This window comes from Alligator sinensis, unplaced genomic scaffold, assembly GCF_000455745.1.
Source record: "Alligator sinensis unplaced genomic scaffold, ASM45574v1 scaffold994_1, whole genome shotgun sequence".
Lineage (NCBI taxonomy): Eukaryota > Metazoa > Chordata > Crocodylia > Alligatoridae > Alligator > Alligator sinensis.
The window spans coordinates 649,932-674,525 of record NW_005842488.1 but is presented as its reverse complement, the minus strand read 5'-3'; the positions used below and the strand labels follow the sequence as shown (position 1 = coordinate 674,525).

General features: G+C 40.4%; 1 protein-coding gene across 7 annotated transcripts in view; it reads right to left on the bottom strand.

The window, feature by feature from the left end:
- The window catches only part of NFYC (nuclear transcription factor Y subunit gamma), a 49,472-nt gene that overhangs the window by 16,900 nt on the left and 7,978 nt on the right, over nucleotides 1–24,594 (bottom strand). Inside the window, exons 1-5 of one of the 7 annotated variants that reach the window (XM_025212848.1) lie at nucleotides 10,488–10,606; nucleotides 9,235–9,339; nucleotides 6,187–6,634; nucleotides 5,859–5,930; nucleotides 3,078–3,191 (exon numbers count right to left, since the gene is read on the bottom strand). In XM_025212848.1, coding sequence (XP_025068633.1) covers nucleotides 3,078–3,191; nucleotides 5,859–5,882 — 138 coding nt within the window. In that variant the 5' untranslated portion in view covers nucleotides 5,883–5,930; nucleotides 6,187–6,634; nucleotides 9,235–9,339; nucleotides 10,488–10,606. Of the gene's footprint in view, nucleotides 1–3,077; nucleotides 3,192–5,858; nucleotides 5,931–6,186; nucleotides 6,635–9,234; nucleotides 9,340–10,487; nucleotides 10,607–17,667; nucleotides 17,693–18,062; nucleotides 18,192–24,594 lie in introns of those variants that run through there. The other 6 variants (XM_025212845.1, XM_025212846.1, XM_025212847.1 and 3 more) reach the window with 6 other exon arrangements.

The following is a 24,594-nucleotide window of genomic DNA, read 5'->3' as shown; positions in this document are numbered from 1 at the left end:
GGCTACCCTTAACCAGTTCCTTTAGCTATCAACAATTAAAGGTGCCTGCAGTTGTAGATTTGCTAAACAGGGGACAAAGGCTGTAAATGCCTCATTTTCTCGCTTCTGGTCCTTGATATTCCTCGCAAATCAATTGGATTCTGCCCACTGACACGTGGAATGTTCCCAGGAACTCTGGACTAGATCTGGCGTGCTAGCTATATCAAGTCAAATCACACTCAAAGGCAGAATCAGAGAAATAGCAGAGGCTAGCCAGGGCACTGCAAGCTTGGCCAGCTAGCTATAAGTACATTATTCTGAGACCCTGCAACACAACAAAGCAAGAGGCAAATTAGTAACAGATCAACAGCTTGTGTGTACTCAGAAAAAGCTCTGAATACAATCTTCATTCCACTATTTCACTCCTTTTTATCTAGTAATGCAGAAAAAGTTTAGTTTCAAGATAAAAAAGCAAACTTGACAACCATTTTTGTATGCAATAAAGATCACCACAAACTGGATAGTACTTTTAACTTTTTACTTGGACCTCAGAAACCCCAGGCTGATGGACTACAGTCCTTCTTCTGCAATACTCTTGATGCTGTAAAATTCAGTCTTTTAATAGGTTTCTATTTAACGGCTCCTACAGATTTACTAGTGTGCACTTTTTAAGTATACTAATTGCCACGTAAGTTAAGTGGATACTATATAGTAGCCATTATGGAACCAAATATCTGTACTTAAACTATCTATCTCACTACTGCATTGGGCTAACACTTAATGAGGCAAGCATCAATACTATTAACAACCTCCAACAGTTGTTTTTGGGGCAAGTAAGAGACTACTCTTGCTAGTTACTTTTTGAGCCAAATCCAGTGCAAGTGCAAATGAATCACTAATTTACAAGGTGAATTTAGTTTGATTATATTCCATATTCTCTCAAGGGGGTAGTGTTGTGACATCATAAAGAGGAATTAGAAACATAAAGAGAACAAGGTTTACAGCAACAGCCTGGAGATTGCTTAAAATATTTTAGAGTGGAAGAATACATAACCAGGGGGAGAGGTGGGATGGCAGGGGCAGGGAGGGAGGGTGAGTGAAATAGAAAGAATTAACTGGGAATTACAGGGTCTTATTTGGAGAGAAGCATCCCAATTAACATTAAAGGAACAGACTTAGCATGCAGGACGGCAATGGAGATGGTTACGAGAAAGCATGCAGAACAAAAAGATAAGATCTAGACTCAGCAGACTAAATGCATCAGAAGAAAAAACCATGAAGGAGAAAAGAGCCCAAGGCAACTGTGAGAGGCTGTTGGAAATGACATTATCCCCTAAAAATTACTAGTACTTATCACCTTAGATGGCGATAGGGCTATACACTACTTGAAGAGTAACCATAAGATTAGTGTCACATCAGGATAGTGAGAATCTGAACCGACAAGAGTTAGGTTGCAGTCCATCATTGCTGGAGAGCACTAGGTCAAGTCCTGACAAAGCTCAAGGGCAAAAGCAGCTGATTTTTTTCTTTTTTTTTAAAAGAAAGTATGTATTTGTGCATAAAAAACTGCTGAAATGCATGGATGGAAAGTAGCCAAACCTGTACACCATCTTTAGAAAGAGTGGGGTTGATTTCAAGAGTTTACACAAAAAAGGGGAGATCCTATTTCAACACTAGGAGAAGTGAAGGAAATTTACTGAAGCTAGAGACTTCTACATGTGATAAGCACAACGTGATTGAGTTAAAAATACCTGCATTTTTTCCTGTTAGCTAGGAGAACAAATTAGAAGGGTTATCAGGCCTCACACTTCAGGTTATCTGAAGCATTTGAGGCATGTATCATCTTGGCATTTAAGTACTTAACAATGGTCATGAAGAAAGAGTGCGAGAAAGACATTTTCTTCTCTTTTCCCCAGGCAGTGTATATTTTAAGGAACATCTTCTCTGGAAAAAGATATATTCTTGTATTTTTTTTTAACAGTCAGGCCTGGGTTCAATCTAATTTCCTCTGCCATGGACTTCCATAACTCAGGTCCACTAAGAATGCTTTGATAAGCTAAAGCTGTGTTTCTCCAACTGCGCAGTCCACATGGAAAGCAGCTGTTTTGCAATGGCAGCTGCTGTGGAGGGGGAGGTAGTCCTAAAGATAACAAGGCCTCAATTAACTCAGGTCCTTAAAGATTAGGATCAGGATTTTTAAACTGATTCTGAAACAAACAAGGAGTTACTGGACTTTGAAATACATTAGTGTGAAATTCTTGTGCTGGCTCTTGTTGCTTAAGAGAGTGCTGTTTGCATTTAGTAAATCATGAGACTTCATTTGCTGAAGATGTTCAAGCTCAGGCAGAGTAAGCTTCATTAGCCTAACCTGGCAGCAATGGAAAGGCAGAATCAGAGTGGCTAGATGCACTTCCAAGAGAATGGAAGTTTTGGTTTGAAACTAGATGCCACTTTTTACCATCGTGGCAATTTGCCTGTCAAAGTGAAGCAAGGAATCCAGCATGGCTCCAGTGTCACACAATTATCTGTGGTTTGAGGCCTGGAGTGATGATAATTAATGCACACAACACCGGTTATCCCTAGGGACATGTTAGAGGGACCTCTGGCTTAGTTTTGTGTGGGACAATTCTTAGGTTTCTATCTTTACAGAGTTTTGCTATTCCCTCTGATTGTGCATTATCCTAACTTTGCTTGTGTTAGGCACATTACTGAAAGAATGCAATCTACATTGCACGGTGCAGGGGGCATTCCTGCTTGATGCAGGAGGCTGGACCCAATGATCTTCCAAGGTCCCTTCTGGCCTTACAATCTATGAATATGAATACAGGTGAAGACTGAGGAAGTGAGGGGTTCCAAAACAACTACACAGACCACAATTTACTAGCTAACTGCTATAAAAGCAGAGAAAGGAAACCCAAGAATGAAAGCACAGTTGAAGAAGTGCGGTTGTACGCATAACGAGGTCTTGATACACCATAAATATCAGACTATAAAAAGATGAATATATACCCATTAAAGGTGGGTGCACATTTAGAAAGTAAAGGGCCAGAAAAGAAGCATGGCAGCTCAAGACCAAGTAGGATTAGCTTTGCCATTACCTGCAGTGTCCTGCGTTTGTTGTCTTCAGTGTGTATCCATGCCCGTAACGTCAATTCTGTTATGAATATTTGAGCAGCCTTGGCAAACAGCACAGGAGCTTCAGCACTAATCATCTGCAATGAGAAAAACACATTTTATTCATTCATCAATAAGTGTGCTACTGTACTACAGAAACCCTGGAATTCCAGGTTTTGTAGTATTAACAAATAGTCTGTGTGTGACTAACACAGCAATCTGGAAGTTTTAGGGGATTTCCACATTCGGAGCTTCTCACTGAAAGATCTGAAAATCCAAAGGGCTTCTAGTTTCAAACTTAGCACAGGAATAGGAGGACTGGTCAGCTGCAATTCTCCTTGAAAGAGCATTTAATAAAGCAGCATCAGTTTCATTGCTCAGCTTGCTGGATTACTATATGTCAACACAAAAAGTTTTATTCAGTCTGTCTCAATCTTCCAAGAACACAACTGGAATTGAAACACCACAAATAATTCATATGGTGGACAGGCTTCTTGTCACAGACTGATAGGTTCCTTCTTTCACTCTGATGGAAAATCCATAACAGAGTTCACACTTTCCTCAGACCGATTTATCATGCACAATACAATAGGCATTGTGGAAATTTTGGTTATGACTGACATTTTGGGGCCAAGTTTCAGAAGCCACGGAACACTGTGCTCACAAAGCCCTTAACTTGCAGTTGCAAGTGGTATTTGGTATATGTAAAACTGGGTAGTCAGTCATCTACCAGCTTTGCACGGCAAAAATTCTGCACATGAAGAGAATGGCAGAAATTCAGAGGTTACATTGAGGCCTTTTCTCAAAATCTGGTCCTTACAGTTAGAGACTATTAACAGTATTTATTTAGGAAGTCACTTTCATATTAATGAGTGCAGCATAAAACACAGCAACCCGCACCGAGCTCCATTTTCTTAGTTGTATACAGCTCAAATTCCCTTTCTATTAAAGGGTTCTGCTTCACTTTATCTAGCTTTGCATTAAACTTATTTCCCAGGATAATCTCCTCCTTACTAAATGAAAGCCACTGATCTTTTGTTTTCCATCTCGCTTTTACCTTCATTATATTGGATTTGGCATTAATTTGGGTAAGGCAGTGAACTGGGACTCAAGAGGTTTGGTTTCAATCTGGTTCAAAGCTGAAAAGAATGATTCCTTTGTACAGATGGACAAAGAACACACCTTTTTATGGAGCTTATTTAAATGTTAAAGATTCTCTTAACCTACAGGTGGTATTCATTAGAAGAGTGCAAGTCATTTAGTCCTTGGAAGTTAGCATCTCAGAGACCTCTAGTGTAAAAGCAAAAAGATCTCTAGCTGTCTAATCAGAAAAGATCATAATATTTACTGTCATTTTGTTTTTCCTATTATGCAAGACGAAACATCATTTTTACTCACCAGCTCTACGTATAACTTCCTGCGCATATGGGAGACTGCAGCATTCTCCTGTCACATGCTGAATATTGATTTTTCATTTTTAAAGATTTCAGAGTTTCAGACCTAAAACTTACGTCAGAGACCATCCTTCCTAAATCATTTAACATGCTTAAGTTTTAGGCTAATAATTGAAACATTTTAACTGTCAGGCATTTTTAAGAAGATGTCAATATGTTTGCATTAGTTTTGCAAAAATGAAAACCACAAACACAAAAAGAGGATTGGAAAAGTGACAGACAACACCAGGACACTAGCAGAACTAGGAAAACTCCAAAAAATGCCTGGGCAGGACACACGGATGGATGGGACTCGCAACTGAAAAGCATCAGGAAGTCTATTTTCAAAACATTACATGTTTTTGCCCAGGCTTTACAGTCTAGGTGAATAATAAAAAATGTCATCCAATTTAATTTGATGAGCACTGTGAAATTCATCAAGTATGTAGCAAAATTAACAATGTTAGCCTCCATGCTGGTGGTTTTGGAGCTGTCCATGCGTCTAGGGCAAGAGTGTCAAACACCCAGGCCAGATCCGGCCCTCAGAGCCATGTGATCCAGTTCACAGAGCTCCTGGAAAGGCTGAGAATTTGAGGCCTGGACCCACAGCTGAAACCTGGGATATCTTTCAGAAGTGGTATTGTAAGCAACAGCTACATTAATCCTAGCAGCTCCCTGACACCCTTACCCCACCACTGCTGTTCATCCCACCACTGGAGGTGGGTTCAGATCTGGCCCGTGGCAAAATGAGTTTGACATCTAGTGCATTCTGAGCATTTTTTTCTATGTGGAAAGAAATAATCATCTCTTACGTGTTGTGAGGAAGGCTGGTCTATAGGTTACGGCAAGGAATTTGGGATTCAGTTCAGAAGCTATCATACCTCCCAGTTTAACCTCTGCCAAGTCGCATTCCATGTCTCTGCTCCCCATGCGCTGTTACATTCCTCGCAGGGTGTTTTACAGATCAATTTGTTGACATTTGTTAAGCACTCTGATACTAACAGACAAGGGAGCTTGCCATGTAAAGTACGTAGACAGGTTTGTATTAAACAGCTACTTTATTTTGAAAGATAAATATTTAAACACAATTTTAGAGCACTTCTCAAAAAACACACTCCAGTTTCCACAGGAGGCCTTTCATACCGACATCAGCTTAATTGTTCTATACTAGCTGATGCTGCATTTTAATTCTTTAAGTTTTCAAACAGACTTGTTCAATAATGTTTTTTAATTAAATGTTGTACTCCAGGGATTGAAAGCTATGCTGCTCATTTAAAGTGTTTGTAACTGCATGTTTTGTTTCACAATGTAAAGGAGAAAGCAAGAACTTACCTTCACATCTTCATCCAGTTTCATAATCTTCTTAATACGAGCCAGTGGGAGCTCCTGTACTCTGAAGTCTTTCTGTGGAGAACAACAGGAATATGATTTATTAAATCTCAAACAACACATAATTCAAAGTAAAGGTAGCACAGAAGTGGAACTACAAAGAATCAGAATCAGCTCACAAACAATTCCCTCTAAGAGGTGGTCATTTTTATTCTTGTCCAAGGTATAGTAACCACTATTCAGCATATTGTGCTCTTCCTTTCATCCACTTTTCGCTGCCTTTCTCACTGTTATACAGTCAGCAGTGTCTCAGGCAGATGCTGGTACGTACCTATTTATCTTGCTCCGAATCCCTTTCCAAATTCCAGAAGGTGACTGTATACCAGTGCCGTTTCCAAACACTGCATTTTAGGCCGATTCTTGTTCACAGAAAGTGCATTCATTTGGGATACTTTAGACAACCAGAAAGTGTTGAACAAATTCACCAAAAGGACCAGGAGAAAGAAGATGCAGAAGATGAGAAAAACAAGCATTGGCTGCCAGCATGGGGCCAAGAGTTTTCTTCCCTTTACTTGAACTTGTGGCCAGCTGCCAGTTTCGGCATGAAGCAGATGGCAACGTGGCATAAAAACCATTTACAAATGGGCTGCCCGTTTTTTTTTTTACCAGTGAAGTGGCTGGCTGGCTCACAGACAAAGGTCATGGTCTGGAGGGGGAAGCAGGCCACTGGCAACTGGTCCAATTGCCATGCCCTGTTGAACATCCGGCATATACGCAGCCTATAGGAAAGCAATAAGAAGGCAATTATACCCATTCCTGCAGAAAGAGGACCAAGAATGTCCTGTTAGGGTTTATGTCCAGAGACAAACCTCCAATGCTAAAGGGATTAGCCGTACTTCATTTCTAATGTAACCCCCTTTCCCCCAACACCTCCCCGTGTCCCTTTTCCCTGCTCAGAAAAAAATGTTTCTCCTGAAGCCTTTAAACACTGATAAGCATTCAGTATCTACACATCAGAGGAGGGGATGCACCATCCCTTGTCACAAAGTGCTTTGCAGAATGCTTTCTCCCTTCCAGATGAAAGCTAAGGGGGGGGGAAAAAAACCCTGCTAGGCATAATAAAAGGAAACATGTTTCCCTGGAAAGAAATGTCAGTGCAAATGTTCTTAGTAAAGAGAAGAAAAATTTGCCATCTTCCACTGAGACAGGAGAGGGTACATCTGGTTCTACTAGCAGGGCAGCAGGAGGCATTTTCATTTACAAAGGACTGCCTCTGTTCTGCTGGATTGGAAGGAAATGCTAATACAGTGGACATAATGCTTGTGATATTATTGTTTCACATCACAAATTAGGGCTTATTTTGCAAGGTGCTTACAAACCACAGAAAAAGCTCAGGAACTGATTGAGCTGCCTGCAGTTTCACCTTTCAGCAGCTAAAGGATGTTGAGCTGTAAGTAGCAGCCTGGATTGTCTGTAGGGCACGGGAAGAGCCCCATGAAAGGTGCAATGCAGCACAGCACCTCACACCTTTCAGAGCACAGGGAGAGGAAACTTAATGAAGGTTAAGGGATCTTCCTTGGCCCCTACCTAAGGCTAAGGGGAAGCTGCTGGAGTATATCAGGTGATTATTAGGGACCAGAATGATACGGGGCTGCCTACAAGGGCAACAAAGGGCCACAAATCTGCCACTGGTATGCCTTTAAACAGAATTTTCTACTAGTATTCACCCACACACAACACAAGGAGGGAGAGGTGGCAGGCTGAAAACTAGAAGACAGATCAAAACAGAATTTATTTTTTAAAAGAGTGATTGTAGGAATTTATAGGCAAATCCCCTCAATTGAGGAGCTAATATGAGTGTTCACATTTTTTGACGTTGAGAATGTTGCCAATTAGTGTTAACTTCTGGGAAGATATGTGGGTCCTCTGCACGAGCTCTTAGCAGTGCATCTGCTCTGTAGCTTCTATAAAATATGTGAAAAATATTTGAAATTGAAGATATACTTGCAGGGAAAATTTTATACCTACAAACAAGTAGTAGAGCTCTTTGATATCTGCTCATCTTTTGCATTAATTTTGGTGTAAGGGAAGTAGGCATGCTGTCTGGCTGCTACCCAGCTAAATAAACTTTAGCTAACAATTCCTCATCTTTGCTTTTTTCCAAAATAGGTCTTAGTGTTTTCACCAGGCCTCTAATTCTGGAGCTATAATGCATCTTTCATCAGACCTTCTACTAGTCCTCGAATATAATGCCATTTTTCTTCTTTGCTTAATAAGGGAGGCTGAAATCTCAAGGATTTTTTTAAATAGTATTCCTATTTTCCTTTAATAATAGCTAAAAATCTGCACGCTGCAAAAGCACAAGAAGAGAAATTAAAGATCCTCTCAAACAGCAGGCAACCAGAACAGTTTGTACCTCAGATGACTACTTTGACCCCAGCTACACAATACATATAAATGAAATCTCAATTTGCTCAGGTACACATATACGGTAGCACACTGTGTATTGGCTTTATGACAAGACATACAGTAATGTCTGTGCCTGATAAGGTGCAGGACCAGTTAGTAATTGTCCCTCCCCACCAGCCTTGTCCCCCTCGCCTGCACTGTCCTCATTAAAATTTTCATTCAGGCAGAAGGGATACAATTTGGTATGCAACATTTTGCTACCTTGCAATGCAATAAACAGATTCACATGACAGCAGTGTTAAAAATTCAATTGCCATACTGGATAAACTGTAGGATAAAGCCTTACCACACAGAGATGAAGGCAAGCTACAGCTCTTGCACATACAAGCTCAATATACTAAAGGTACAAAGTAATTATTTCTGCTTTATGCATAAACATTTCTAAATCTGCTTCTTGAATTGAGTTGGTGTGTATATGATTAAAGCTTTATCTTTGTGGACTACTTTATCAAAACAGGTTTCTTCATTTTAAACACCCATCTTTAAATCAAGCCTTCCTCTCATGTGAAGTGCAATGAAAAAAAAGCTGCACTTCTAGGACAAGACAGACTATTATAATGCTACAATAGAAGCATCAGACTCTTTAAAAAGAGGCATTTCTGTTACAGACCCCTTTTCTCCTCCACTTACATTTTAAAGAAAAAATCTGGACTGAAATTTCAGCTTCTCATTCCATCTACAAGCAAATTTTTAAAGTGTGTGTGTCAAAATTACACTTAGCTTTAAATGATTTGAGTGCATGACAAAAGGTAGCACTGTGTTTTTTTAAACAATGCACTCATTTGCAAAGCTTCAAATACATCAAAAATTAGACCTTAAACTGGGTATACTACACTCTTCAAAACAGTAGATATGAGAGATTCTCAGGGTGCAATTTTGATCTTAAAACTAACATTAATAGATTACGTACCAAAGTAAATTCGTCTAGTTCATACACAGACAATTGTGTAGGTCATTAGGCTCCGAGATACCTTTATCTTTGATACCATGGCTTAGATATCAATTATAATAGGTCCTTAAAAATGCAAGGGAAAAAATTAGTCTACAAACATCTAGATGTTATTAATGTACTGAACAAGAGGTTAATAATGAGCTCACAACTTTAAATAACCTAAAAGTGGTGTGTGTGCGTTTAGATTCTAAATAATGAAGTTGCAAAAATGTAATTTTTCTCACTTTATTTCATTAAATGCATAAGAGAACTAAGAGAAAGCAGAGTCTCTGTTACAAGCTGTTTTAAAAGTGGTATTATCAAGTGATGAAAAGCTAGTGCAGTAGGGGGAAGGAAAAAAAACCCCCAAACCTTGAGCATTGGTACTAAAATCTGATTTAAATGCTGCTGCTCATAAAACTTGAAACGGTATAAAAACGTATATATGAATATACCAAGTCATGACATAGTGTAAACCCTATTCTGGAAAGAGAAAATAAAAATCCATCTTTTGCCACAGCTTTTTTTCAAATCTGGGAAACATTTCAATACTGTGTACAGTTAGAAAGTGTCAGCTTTCCAGCAAAAATCTGGAAGCACTTTTGACCTGCATATGATATATTATGGAATACAACAAGAGTAGTGAGGAACATGCTATGTATTATGTTATGCAATATATTCCAATCTCCTGACCATCAGTTGATCTAAGGGTCAGCCAGTACCTGACAATAATTGTACTTACCTACATTATTCCAAAATCTTCTCACTCCCACTTCTCCCAAAGGTTTTTAAATATTTCTAATGCCCTTTAGGAAACCAACAGCATCTCTCAGTACACTAAAAAGTCTTTCCATCAAACACTGTCTCCCTTCTAACAGATTTGAGTTTAAAATCGCAATACGCTTATCATGGATAACTATGATGTCTCGCTGAACTGTGAAATTTGCTTCAGCTGGGCTTAATATTTTGACAAATCTAGGTATTTGAAATAATTGTTGACCAAACTTTATAGGCCAAAGCTCTAACATTTGAAGTTATTGTATAAAGGTGCATGAAACCATGATTCACCTTGATATACTCCTGCACAATCACTGTGGTGGTCTTCAATGGGATCTCTTGGTACATACCCAAATGCAGCAGGTGACCAGATACTCACAACTTCAGTGCTATGAAAAATGCTGTAACTCCTCCTGTACTAGAAAGTTTCTGAAAGTTTTCTGAGACTTTCTTACCACTGTTAGATTTCGTATCTCCTCCATAACCCGAGGCCAGAAAGACTGAAGACTCTGCTGAGCATCGCTACTGCCAGCTGCGCCAAAACCACCATCTGTGGACATTTTGGTAACTGGAAGGAAAAAAATGACAGCATTAAAGGGGGAAACTGGGTTTGCAGAGTCCTAAAGTCTTCCTGGGTCTCTCCAGGAGTTCGGGGGTGGGAGAGGGACCCTCAAAATAAAACAAGTTTCACAAGTTCATACAATAAACAGTGTGATAAAACACCTGTGCTCTTTGGACCTTGCAATATAATTTCAAAGATATAAGGATGGCTACAAAATTTAAGATGTTCTCCCCATTCTGTTTTATCATCAAAATACACACATTGTGCATCTCCTCCAAAAGGTGGTTCATACCATCTAACAAAGTGGGTTGGTTGCCTACAAAAGCTCCTGCCAATCTAAACCAGTAAGTCTTTAAGCCTAAATACAGACAGTCAAAAAGCCCAAGGTTGAATCAATTTAATCTTCACAGGTTAGTCTAAACTGCGTAGACTGAAACAATAAGCAACGGGCTTCCTCGCATCCGGGGGCAGGGCCACAGCCAGGCTGATTTGCCCTGGGCCCCACACCCTGCTCAGGTTGTCTTGTCTCTGCAGATTTGAAATGGTTTCCAATCACTTACACCGGTTTATCCTTCTACTCCAAAAGGGCATACAAAGTATCCATAAAAGATTTCAAAGACTGCTAATTTTACAGATATGAAAGATTTTCAGTAGATTTATTAAACTAAACAAAAAAGGAGGCAATGAATAAATTCCAATTTTGCTTCCCCCAACAATTAATCAATTTAACAAAATCAAAGAGGTCTTGGCAAGCAACTGTTATTCTGCCTTAACTCATGCCTTGGGTCCACCTATGGTAAAATTAACTTTGTTGGCATCCATTGTGGCTAGCTCGCTTCTCAACTTTTCTTTTGTGCCTAGATACTGCAGAGATTTCAGCCTCAACTCATGAATGCCCATGTATACTTGATATTTTAAAAAGATCAACCTAAAATCTAGATTATTTTTATAGTTTTACACCTACTTCAGTTCTGTCAATTTCTGCATTTTTTAAATCCCAAGTTCTTATTTTAAAAATACCTCTCCCCTCTGCTAAGATGTTTTGCAGGTTAAACAAGTGGAAAAACTACCTGGCCATAAGCAAAGCACTGTTAAATGCATAAAATAAATATGAAAAAGAGCTCTGATCTTTAAAATTAAGGTAAAATGCTGCTGACAGAGGGAGAAGAAAAGATGAACTTTTGCGGGGCTTTTAAAATGGAAGTTTTCAGTTACTTTTCTGTATTTGTCCAACTTTACAAAAAAATAATGCTGGTCAGTCATTGAGTACTCCAAACTGTTTGACTTCAGCAAATTCTGTTTGACTTCAGGAGTACACAAAATCTAAATGAAGGATTCCCTATAGCCTGCACCTTGCTAAAAAGCAACTTAGAGCGTACTAACACCTGCAGTAGAAATCAAAGAACGTGGGAGATGCAGTAACAGAGTTCTGACCCTTCTATTTGACCACAATACCAAAGGAAAAAGAAAAGACTGGAAGACAGCTAGCTATGTCACCATTGTATCAACTAGTGTGACAACCTGTCCCTAGCTGGGTGGGACATCCTGGAATGGGAACATCAAGTCCCAGTCCCGGGCTACATGACTCTTGGACTCAGCATTTGTCCTGAATTTGTAATGTCATGCGTGGATCCTGGTTTTCTGTTCCCTGCAGAAAAGCATGGGAAATGGTAGGTTTCCTTTGCAGGCTGACTGTGGGCGCTGCCCAGCTGAGACTGTGCATGATGCTTGGGGCCCGGCCCAGGAATGCGTGGCTGCCTGGGCCAGCCAGGGAGCGGGATAGAGCCATGTGCGGCTTGTCCAGAGGGCAGCAGTGGGGCTAGCTCCTTGCCACTACACACACTCCTGGGGAGTGGGTCATGGAGGGGCACATGCCCCCCAAGACTTGTGCACAGAGTGGGGGCTGACTGCTGCAGGATCAGTGCTCTGCACACTGCTGCCCTCTCCCAGAGGCGTCCGTGGCCCACTGGGCAGGACCTGGCATGGGAAGGCAGACAAGCTTGATGCTTCTGCCGCCAGGTGCCATGTGCTGGCCATGCCACCATGGCAAGGTGCCTTCTGCTGACCCAGCAGCAGCAGGGGCAATGGTGAAGAGATGTGCCCCCTGCCGCTGCTGGGCAGGGAGGGGGCACCTTGCCATGGTGGCACAGGGCTCCTGGGGGGAGGGTAGCAGGATGGGGAGCCCTGAGCCCGCAGCCCACATCCTCCCCCGCCCTCCATGGACTCGGCTCAGCTCTGCTCCAACCATGCCACTGAGGGGGAGGTGGGCTTGCGTCCCACCTTTCCATTTCTAAAAAGGCAGTCACCCTATCATCAACCTCTAATTTACACGTGACTAAACAGGATCCAATCCTTTGCCTTTCCTAGGTAATTGCATCGTAAGCGAACGCAAGTCTTTTTGGCTTGCAGATACTACAGAAGCAAACCCTGTTTCTAGGGTCAAAAATCTTTTATGGCATTTAAGCCCAAAGTGGCTAATTTAGACAAGCGTACAATATGCTTAGAAAACGCTCTAACTACAAAGAAACAGTGTTACAAAAATAAGAAAAAATGACGTATGAGGCATGGTTTCTCGAGTTCCTGACAATACTCTGGCAATCGTTAATGCTCTGGCAGAAGAATGCTTGAGAAGTGCTGGTTAGACGCTAACAACATTCCAGTCGTGATGGCACGTATGAATTACAGAAACAGAGCGCTGCAGGACAGAACTTGTTATTCCCCAAGCACAAAAAATGTTTTAAGTGAATGTCAGAGAAGTCACTGCTCACTTCCCAATGGAACAAAGCCCGAGTTAGCTAGTGAATTATTAGATCTTCTTCTGGGGTCACCCAAAGCTGCTTTGATCTTTTTGTTAAAAACCCACCCTCTCCACCCAACCCTCATTCTTCAAAGTTCAGGAGGCTGTAGGGAGAAAAAACTATGGGCTGCTTCTAAAAAGATAAATCTCAGCATACACAGAGATATTTGTGTAGGGTGATGTAATGGGAAAAGACATAGTGCCAAATTTAGACCTAGCATAAGCAGGCACAATTCCCATTTTCTTTTGAACCATTGTGTATAATGGCTTATTCCAGTCATTTCTCAAGCTGCGAGAGGAGCAAAGTAATTTTAAATTTTACAATATGACGTAGTTTCAAATGTCATCCGGGGCAATGGCTGGTAGATTTTAAGACCCCGCTGTACCAAATACAGTAATGACTTTCCATAAAAATATAAGCTGGATAATTCTAGAGTGGTTTACTGATGGGAATTTAGTTCTTGTACACTCTATACTTTTCTGTTCAGCCCATAAAGGAGCCTTACAAGTGGTTACATTAAAAAAAAAATTCTGGCTGGATTGAGAGAGCAGGACAAAGATGAATTTAGAGATAAAAATTGTTGCAATTATGACAAAAGAAAGGCAAAAGTCATTGTGTGTGTGTGTGTGTGTATTACACACACACACACACACTGACTTTTGCCTTTATACACACACACGCAGTTTATAACATCCTTGTGCAACTTTAAGCTTTAATAACTTTGGATGTATACATGATAGAAGCAAACTGTAAACAGTGACCGAGAGCATAATTCATTAAGTTTTAGCACAATACAGCTCAAGTTTCTAGACTTCGACATAACTGCCATCTTTCCTGATACATCATTCAATCTGATTGTCCAACTCCTAGAAAGCATTTTCCAGTTGCTGTTGAATGATTTCATGAATTGCATTTGTGATCCTTATCCTATGCATAGCTTACACTATGCTAAAAAAATAATGAATTATGCTTTCAATCGCCATTCAGTTTGCTTCTATCAGTTTGCTTCTATCAGTTTGCTTCTATCATTCAAAAACCAAAGTTTTTGAAGTTTAAAGTTGTACAAGGACTTTATAAACACCCTGTATATAGACCTAGACACTGACTTTCTGGAAAAGAGAACAAAAAAACCCAACAAGTCACTCAGTAGCACTAACTGCAACTCATTTGCATAATTATCTAGAAGCTAAGCAGCTTCAAATATTTAAAGGGAACAAAAAAATATTAAATATTTGTAACCAAGTTCTGACTGTTTTCTTTCTGCTTTGTCATATGAAGCTCAGAAGCATCGTTTTAGGAGCATAATGCAAAGTAATCCTTCAAATCTGCTCTGCGTGGCCAGTATTCCATTATATAACTGAAGTCATATGTCAATGCCACTAGCACCACAGGGACTTTCCCCCAACCAGTGATGGAACTGAGTCAGAAGGCAAAAGCACTAGTTTTTTGTGGTTTTACCTCAAAGATTATTTGCATTCGGGTCTATTTAATTGTTATAATGGAATGAATTACTAACGGCAAGAAACGGAGAAGTAAAATAAAAACTGAATCATTAAAAAAGACAAACACTAGGAAAATGTTTATTTCTAAAGCCAACATGGATACTACTGACTTGTTTTATTGGAGCAACCCTTACAGAAACCCTCTGTCAATGCTTGTAATTAAAATGGAAACAGAAAAGCTTTTAGAAACACAAATATCAGGGTAGAAGTGTTTAAACAAACATTGCAGCACTGTTCTGCATGAGAACGAAAAAGTGTCAAGAGACTATCCAATGACACTGTCAAGTCTGAGCAAAATTCTGGAAGCGAAGAGAAAGATCCTGAAAAGTGCACTCCATTTTTAATTCTCCATCTCCAGTTTTAAAGTGGCATTCATAAGAGGTAAAGGATTTACTAATATCTTGCCAGCATCACTTAAAAAAAATGGCTACTGGCCTAATATGTGCAAACTTTTGGGTCTTCTAACTCTGAAGGTAAAGTCTACATACACCAAGGCATGCTGAGTTCCTGGCATCTTCTACTATGCAGCCAGAAGTCATACTTTTGACAGAGTAAGTGAAATACAGATAGCAATCTTTACTGCAGAAGCCGACCATAACTCATTCCTGATATCACTAATGAAAAGCAGCACAAATTCTCGGTTTTAATCAAATACATCCTGTAACTTTGTAAATTTAACCAAATACATCCTGCACTCCAACTCCAGCCCCCAACACGTATGAAACTATGAAACTAGGCTGTTCAAAATGACAGCTGACTACTTAATACATTCCTGAGTGGCAGAAAAGGACAAATGTTCAAATTACATGAAGGAAAAAGATTTTCAACTTTCGGTATGTATGAAAATAAGTTTTTTTCTTGAGCTCCATATATAAATACGTATTAGCCCAGGCTCCTGAAAGAACTCAACACTAGTTTAATCTAGTCATTACATTTTAAAAAGCCCTCTCAGTGAATAAAAATCCTATTGTCAAAGTAAATAAACACAAAACCAGTATTTCAGAATGCAAAAGTAACAGGCTGTTATTTGATTCAAAAATTAAATTGCTACTTTAAGTAACATAGTTATTAGGAAAAGGAAAAGAGAAGCCAGTTTGAGGCAAGTACAGATCTATTAATGATTATTCAGACAAGAGTAAAAGCCATGCAGCTGTAAACAAGAGTTATCAGTGGGCTATTACAGATGCCTATCAATATGTTACTCTTATGGAAAGGATGTAAAACAATCCTGTCTGTTAGTATATCCTAGGCAAGGTAAGACATCTTGAGATGCTATTACAGAGACACTGGCACAAGTAAAAAAATAAAAAAAATAAATAAATAAAGACTGTATTTGATTTATAAAGTCAGCCTTTAAAAGGAAAGAAAAAATGTCCTGAGGTTTTAGTTAGCTCAATGCAATATCTCAGGATTTCCAAAATGGAGAAACTTGTCATTCTGAAAGTCTAGCTCTCATTTCATCAAGCAGATGAATTCTGTACAGTTTGCAGAACATAAGGATGGATTTAAAGAAACACATTATAAATCAGATATCTGAGCTCTGTAGAGGGATGTAGGCCTATAGTCCAAAAATACAACACTGACCTATAGTGAAGGAAGGATGGGGGGAGAGGTAGAGGCAGGTGGAAATCAGCACGGACTAGATCTCGTCTACCCAAGAAAGACCTATTAATTTGATGAAATCAGTATATAATCCAATTTAGGTCATGCGATCCTCTTTGTGCGTGGAGAAACCTCTCACCAGACGGAACTTAAATGTGAAGTGCCCTTGAAAAGGCCACAGATAGGTCAGAGGTGCAGGTAACTCCAACTAGGGCATCAACATTTGCAATTATAGGTCATCTTTCATTCAGCAAACTTGAAAAGCTGAAAGCCTTACAACCAGGTCTACAGAGGTAGGTAAGTACTATGTAACTGCAGTTTTAGAGAAGAATCAAACCAAGGTACTAAGATGAAATCATTACTAAGGAGGGGTGAAGGAGTCGGAAAGGTCAGACACAAGCGTCTTAAATTGAGCACTCAAAAGTTAAGCACCCAAATCAGAGGGATAATCTGACTGAACTAAGCAAAAGGACAGCAAAACACTTCCTGAGCCAGGAACTGAATTTAGGGATTTTTTTGGCTACTTCCTTCATGCTGGAGTCCCAGATCATAATTACCCTAAATATTAATAAGGGACAGACTGTGACCTCTACAGGGAACAACCTTAGAGCCTTGTGAAAGAAGGTGACTCTGAACTTAATTAAAAGCTCTCAAGATGAGAAACTACTGAGTTGAGAATATACATCAACAAGGACTCTGCTAATACTAGCAGCAGAAGAAGCAGCGAAGATCACAGTGGGCGCATCTACACGTGCGCTTTAATGCACAGTAGCCTATTTTACTGTGCATTAAAGTGTTGTGTAAAAAAAAAAAAAATGCTATTACACTAATGCACAGTAAAACAGGCTACCGCATATGAAGTGTCACCTAAAAAGCATGCGTTTGCGCTATTGCATATTATGGCAGCCTAATGCACATTAATTTAGTGCCTCACATTGGAGATACTAAATTTAATATGCATTAGGAAAAGTGCATTAATGCACATGTGGACACGCCCAGTGCACATGATAAATCAGACAATAAAGATCATTTATACTAATGATCAGCGTTTACAGTGCTATGCTGTGTAAAACAGCAAATGGTTTTTCCATCCCAAGTCTTTAAAGAAGGGAAAACCCAGACTAGGATGCCCAAAGTTGAGGAGGATGGGGGAAATGAAATAATTGCTTGCCTTAACAGTTTTACATGAAGGTCCTAAGTTTGCATCCCATGCTTGCAGTGAATGTTTCAGTTTTTCCCCCGCTTTACACTTGGAAGCTATATATTAACAGCTAACAGAAAACATCCCATACACGACAGTTCTTCAGTATAGAAGACAGACCAGGACATCATGCTGTAGTGACACTTCTTGATCTGGGTTAATTTTTTTTTTCAGCCAATAGTAAAACTTGCTGAACAGTGCAGTTTTGAGGAAGAACCCCTCCCCCCCAAAACAGTTCTGACTTTAAAGACAGGAAAAATACTGCACTGTTATATTTCAGTATTTTCCTAAGCAAACAAGGTTATTTGGGTAAATGCCTTATCTTTTACTAGACCAACTGAATAGTTGAAAAAATTGTTCTTTACAAGCCTTTGGGCACAAGCATCCTTCTTCAGGCACAGGAAGTCAGAGGGAATACGTGTTGTTTAAAAATTCAACTAAAATGAAATCTCTCATTGGACTCATCATGAATAGTTGTTTTTTTCTTGATTTTGCTGGGGAAAAAAAAAGGAAAATCTGTCTCATGTCAGAATCCATTTAAACAAGATAAACAGAAAGCACAAACAAACATAAGGAAGCAACTGCAGTGATTTAACTGCAGCAGTTTGTAAAACAAATTGTCTTTAATTGGTACAAGTGTAATGTGCAGAGCAGACTTCATTATACTCTACACCACTTCTGCTGAAGGCCTGTATCTATGAGCCACTGGGATCGTCATAGTTCTCAGTTTAAGACCCCCCCCCCCCCCCCCCCAAATGTTCCTATCATCATCCTTTCAGTAGAGGAGAGGATGCCATGAAAGTCTGACTGACAATGCCTTCCTGCAAAGTGGCCAGCAGAACTTCTGTTGCAATATGTAAGACTGAGAACCACACCTCACTACTTCTTGCTGCCATTTAGGGGTGACTTGTGCATTTTCAGGTTGGCTACCAAATTAAAGGAGTCATTATTCACATGGCTCTAGAAACCAAGTCTTCCAAGTAAAGCACTGCAGTTTTGCTTTCTAGAGAGGCTTCATGGTTGCAGCAATCCAAATGGTCCATGGGGACGGTATCACTGTTAGTGTTGCTCAGCCAAGGAAATCCTGGCTTCATTGCTGCTCAGAAATGAGTCTGAAAGTCCCAAGATCTTTGCCCTCAGAACTGGGGAGCCAGTTGGTGGGTTCAGGACCTATGGGCATTTTTACACATGCTCCAACACGTTCCGATTAGGACGCATTGGAGCAGACTCTATTAATCTTTCTAATCAGAATGCTGCAGCGTCTTGTGCATTCAGCATCCCGCATTTTGAAATGGCTGTGGGGATGCTTTAACTAAAGCTTGTCAAATGAGCTTTAGCTAAAGTGCTCCTGCCCACATTTTGAAACACAGGACACAGGATACACCAGATGCCGCAGGCGCTTTAATTAAAGCAGCTCCCAAGAGGCCCCCACCCAGCCCCGGAGCACATGTATAGGCGCTCCAAAATGCTGTCTCTAGCCACCAAATAAGATAAAACTCTCCAATAAGACAAAATAATATCTGTCCAAATAAGACAAAAACTCTCTAGTAAGACAAACCTCTCCTGACTAGATCCCTCAACAATCAAAAGCAATTTCCATTTTGCAGGCAAGAAGGCTGAAGGAGACTGACCAACTTGCCTATGGCTAAAAAACAAGTCAATAGCCGAATCAGAGTTTTTTGGCTTGTAGTGGTATATTAAACATGGGACTAAGTTACTCTTATATTTTTTCTCCTTGCTTTAGTGTTTATAGCTGAGAGGATTTTGTCATCCAATATGTTTAGAATCCAACCATCAGTTCTGCATTCTTAATTGGACTGTTCATTTTTGCCTTTAATTCATGAAACAATGAAATTATAAATAAATATGCACTTAACTACAATTTTATAATGTATGAAATGTAGGTTTTCAATGCAGGCAGTTTCAGGAATAAAAAGTGATCTGCCTTTTGTTGTTCTGCTAGATTCTAGTATAAGTCTCAAATACAAAAAGAATAAAACCTCCAAAAACGGTTAGCACTAAAATGAATATGGTCAGAGCTAACCAGCAGCTTGCTGTTAGTGCTACAAGGCCTGCTACTACACAGAATTTACCAAACATTTTTCTAATCATTAAGAGGGTCAGGTACAGAAGAGGAAGAATAATTCAGAGCCTTTGGTTTTGCTTTTTGTTTTCAAAGGTATCATTCCTTGAACATGAAATAAAAAGCACAATTCCCACCGACACCACAAAAAAACTGGAAACCAACAGAATATGCATATGTAGAGCTGGAATATGAACACACACATCAGATCTTTGGCAAAATTTACAATTACATGTATAAATACTAGGGGTGTGAGAAGTGGGCCCTATTCAATTCAGATTCAGCCCAAATCAGGGACAGTGATTCAATTAGTTGATTCGGATCACTATCCCTGATTCGATTCGGCTGAATCCGAATCTGAAGATTTGATGCCGATTCGGAGAATCAGCAATTCGGCCATAGACACAGCTTTAAGTGTTTTTTCTACATACCTCAAGGCACCGGGCGCGGCTTGTGAATGCTGCGCCGGATGGAAAGTCCCACAGGAGTGCGGGGTGTACTCCACGTGCTCGGCAGTGAACCTGGAAGTGGACCAGAAGTACTTCCAGCCCACTTCCGGATCTGCCAGGGAGCATGCTGGAACTCCCCGCTCCGCCACCCCAGCGATGAGCTGTGGGGGGACCCCAGGTGCCCCCCGCACCAGACCTAACAGGCACCAGTCACCGAGCCGGGAGCGCACGGGTGAGGGGGGTCCCCAGAGTGCTCCCCAGCGGACCCTGAAGTGCTTCTGGTCCACTTCTGGGTGTGCTGCCGAGCATGCTGGGGAGCCCCCCGTGCTCCTGTGGGACACTTCATGTGCCCCAGCATCGCAGCATTCATGAGCCGTGGCTGCTACCTAGATGTATGTAGAAAAAACGTTTAAAGCTGTGTCTACGTCCAAATCTCCAAATCTTTCTGAATCGTTCCGAATCGATTTGGAGGGTTCCGATTCAATTCAGAGTTTAAAGGGTCCTCTCATTTGATTCAGATTCGGAGATTCGGCTACTGAATTGGGCTGAATTGAGTCAGGGATCAAAGCTTCGCACAGCCCTAATAAATACACATACATAGCTTTATGGAATATTTGGAAAGTGCAAACAAAACTCTAGACTAAAAATCTCTCAAACTTCAAAGACAGTCACCAGAATCTGCCCCTTGTTTTAGAATCAGGTATGCAAAGCTACATTTAACTTCTTCTTTTTTTTTTTTTTTTTTAAGATATTCCCTGCGAAACGAATGTAGCAAAAAAGAAGTATTTTCACAAAAAGGGGCACGTGGTTTAACAGGATTTTAATTAAACATTTCTTTAAACTTAGGAAACAGCAGGGGCCTTTCGTAATTGCAAAAGAATTAAGCTGCAGGTATACTGCAGCTGGGAAGACAAACTGCCCACCCTTTAAAAAGGAGTAGAGTATTCAGGTCAGATTGCAGAACAAACTTTTGAGTTTGAAAATGAACTGCTCAAGAAGATATTCTACAGCCCCAGCAACATTTTAGCTTACTGAAAACTGGTTTCTCAGCTACTGATCAATGGCACTGTTCATCTACATGAGAGTTTCCCCTGATCCAGTCCCAAGAGCTTACTGTGATCTTGCTTTGAAACCATCCTCTGGGAAATCAAACCAATGGTTTGGTGACTGCTTCTGAAACAGATGCTGTGCCTGAACTTGTTCCCCATATCTTTCTGCTTGAAAGCCTACTCAAGAGGATGTGTGAACTTTCAAACATGCAGCTGACCCACCTTCCATGAAATAATGTCAAAGAGTCAAATGTCTTCCATTTACCATTGCAAACTATATAACATTTAACACAGGCCAAATATTTCTTAACCAGCTTTCATAGCAAGCATGTACTCTCTTGACAACCATAACATATTAGCTCCTGACCACACAGGATCACCATGATGGAAAGGGTTGGGAAAGCACTACGATTTCCAGACAACTAGCAAAGTTAATCCTGCAATGCATATACATTTTTTTTCAAACCACCGCTGTAGACCAGTGGTTCTTAACCTTTTTTGTACAAGGACCCATTAATAAACATCAATGGCCAGTCCCAACAGAGTGCCCCTTACTTCCAACCCACTGCCCCACACCCCCAGCCTCCCAGTGTGTGGGGCAGGGGTAGGTGTGTGGGGGGCCCCAAGCAGCCCCTTACGGGCTGGAACCCTGCCACCCTGCAAGGGCAAAGCACTGGGTTTCCCATGTTTTTCTCCTTCAAAGGAGAATCCATTTTTAAAGTTTGTTCACAAACCTTTCATATATTCTTGCAACCCACTTTTGGTTTGCCACCCATGGGTGGAGAAACACTGCATGGAGACCATCTGCTCTATCCCTTTTCTCTGCTTCTCAACCATCAGGGTTCTAGTGTGGATTCTTAACGTGGTAGGACCTGGTTAGTCTTGCCTACATGAGAACCTCGGGGACCACCGCTGGTAGCAGCAATATAGGGACCACTGGGTGCACCTACACATTGCCATACTTTATTACTTCCTTTTGGAAGAACTGTTAGTATAGGAACACCACACGTTACACTGAAGCAAGTAGTAAGGTACACACAGAAGAGGACTTGGCAAGTTCAGCCCTCCTGAAATACAAGTCTGGTCGCACAGAAGTCATAATGTGTGGAGATGCATGGCAGTTGGAGGGGCTTCCCATTTCTGAGGACTCCTGAAAAAGAAGAGCGAAGTGGATCTCTGACTAGTAAAGACCTAGGTTGACATACTCTGTCAGTTCCACACACCAAATGAAAAGATGGAAAGATCTGAATCTGTACATTCAGCTGGTATTTGTTTCGAGTTTTGCTAAGACAAGTTAATAAAAGTACAAGGAAATATTTCATAAGCCAGAGGGAAAAACATTCACATTTAAAAAAAAAAAATGTGTACATCTGTTTAATATTTTGGGACCAAAAGGACCCTGATTTCAACACACGGCCGCTGTACTGCAATGAGAACTTGTATACTAGAAAACACAACAAGGAACCCCTATTTGAACATCATGGATATCAGCATTTGTATATATCTGGAGTCTGCTAGAATTACTTTAATAAAAACCACTCTATACATCAATGCTTTATTCCTTAGCAAGCTAATTCTTTAGTAGAAACAAACAGAATACATGCAGAGCTGCTCTAAAAAATGAGAGAAGTGATCAGATGAGAGAAAAGCTGCTTCCCAATTTATATGTATTTCCTATTTTGCAAGAAAAAATTATCTTGAATAAGCAGTTAAGAGAGACTGAAGAATCCTGTCACATCTGGTTCATTTGTCTGAACCAGTGCGGGAATGGTCCCTGCAGTTGTTTTTAAAAGCTTTCTCCAACTGTTTTTAAAATGTTTCTCATCTCAGGGAACAGGGAATGAGGAGGCAGGGGGAAAAGGGACAAAGTTTCCAATGATTAAAGCAAGCAGCAGTACAAATGTATTCCTGTAAGCACATTTCACTCCAAAAGCAGTGTGTACACATAAAACCAACTACATACACACTTTATAAAAAGCTTAAGTTTCCCCCCTTTGGGTGGTGACTGACATCCGATTTTAGCAACCACCAAAGCAATAAACCACAGCCTCAGACTGTTCCTCAAGCAATACTGCTCTTTGAGTTACCCTGCAGGACCTCTGCCTCTTTTCCAGTTACCTTTGAGACGCATAATAACCATGTTTATATCCCCTAACTGGAGTTAACTGGTCACAACTGGAATTAACTTCAAAAGCGACTCAACGGTAGTCACTTTTGCATTTTATATGGACTCCTGACACATGAGCTTAGGGCAACTCTGCTGTGCCCCATTTTCCTATAGGATTCTGTTCAGCTGTCAGAACTCGCTTTTCAGACTGCCACCAGACCAGATAAAGACTAACTGCATCTTCTAGGGAAGTGAGGTAGCATGTTTTTTTTATCCTCTGCAATCAATATTGCCAATAAATCTCAATGTTCATATCAGGCTGTAGGGTATTAATTCAACTAACGGTTTTTAAAAATCCACAGGAAGTCTTGTTATGTCCTTGGAAAGAACGCAATTAAACTTCACAGCGTTTATGAAAATCTCATTAGGAAGGTGAGTTGTCAGATCTCCAGAGATTCGTAGCAATGTCCTCGCTGCTTGTATTTTACTTCTTAAAGGTTATTTGCTTTAGAGCAGGGCCATGGTACTGCCAGAGCCCCCCCAAATACTTCATCATTCTGTGACATTTCTCCTCCTACTTAATTGCAAAATACACCAGAATATAAATATTTAATCATAATAAGAAGCATTAATATTATGATAATACTTTAAAGCCCCAGCCAAGACAGGGCGGGGGTCTGTTGCTCCCTGCATTTTTTTTCAAGCCACCACTTCCAGCTGTGAATTGTGAATTCAATTCTTTCAATGCTTTCTGCAATTCTGCAGACTTCTTTGAATAAATTTAGCAGTGCATTAGCCAAGATTTAGCCACATTACAGCCATCAGTATTAATGGGAGTCGCATCCAAATAATTTGCATTCCACTGAAAATATACCACTAATAACTCATATAGGGTTGTAGCAATCCTGCATTATTCGTGCCATGCATGCGTCAGGGCTGGGGGAGGGAGGATGGACGGGAGGGCTAGGACGAGCTGGGTTGGGGCCAAGCAGCTTCCGTGGCATGGGAGGCAGCTCCCAGCCTATCCTGGTGCATCAGAAATGCAGTATGTATAAATTAGGACTAAAATATAGGCTTGAGTCAAAAGGATTTTGGCATTTCCTTCTGTTGAGAAGTTTACATGATAGATCCAAAAGCTTCAAAACATATTGCCGGAAAGCTGTGTTAAAAAGCAAGGACCTTCCCTTGGATGTTAGCAAACATCATTTG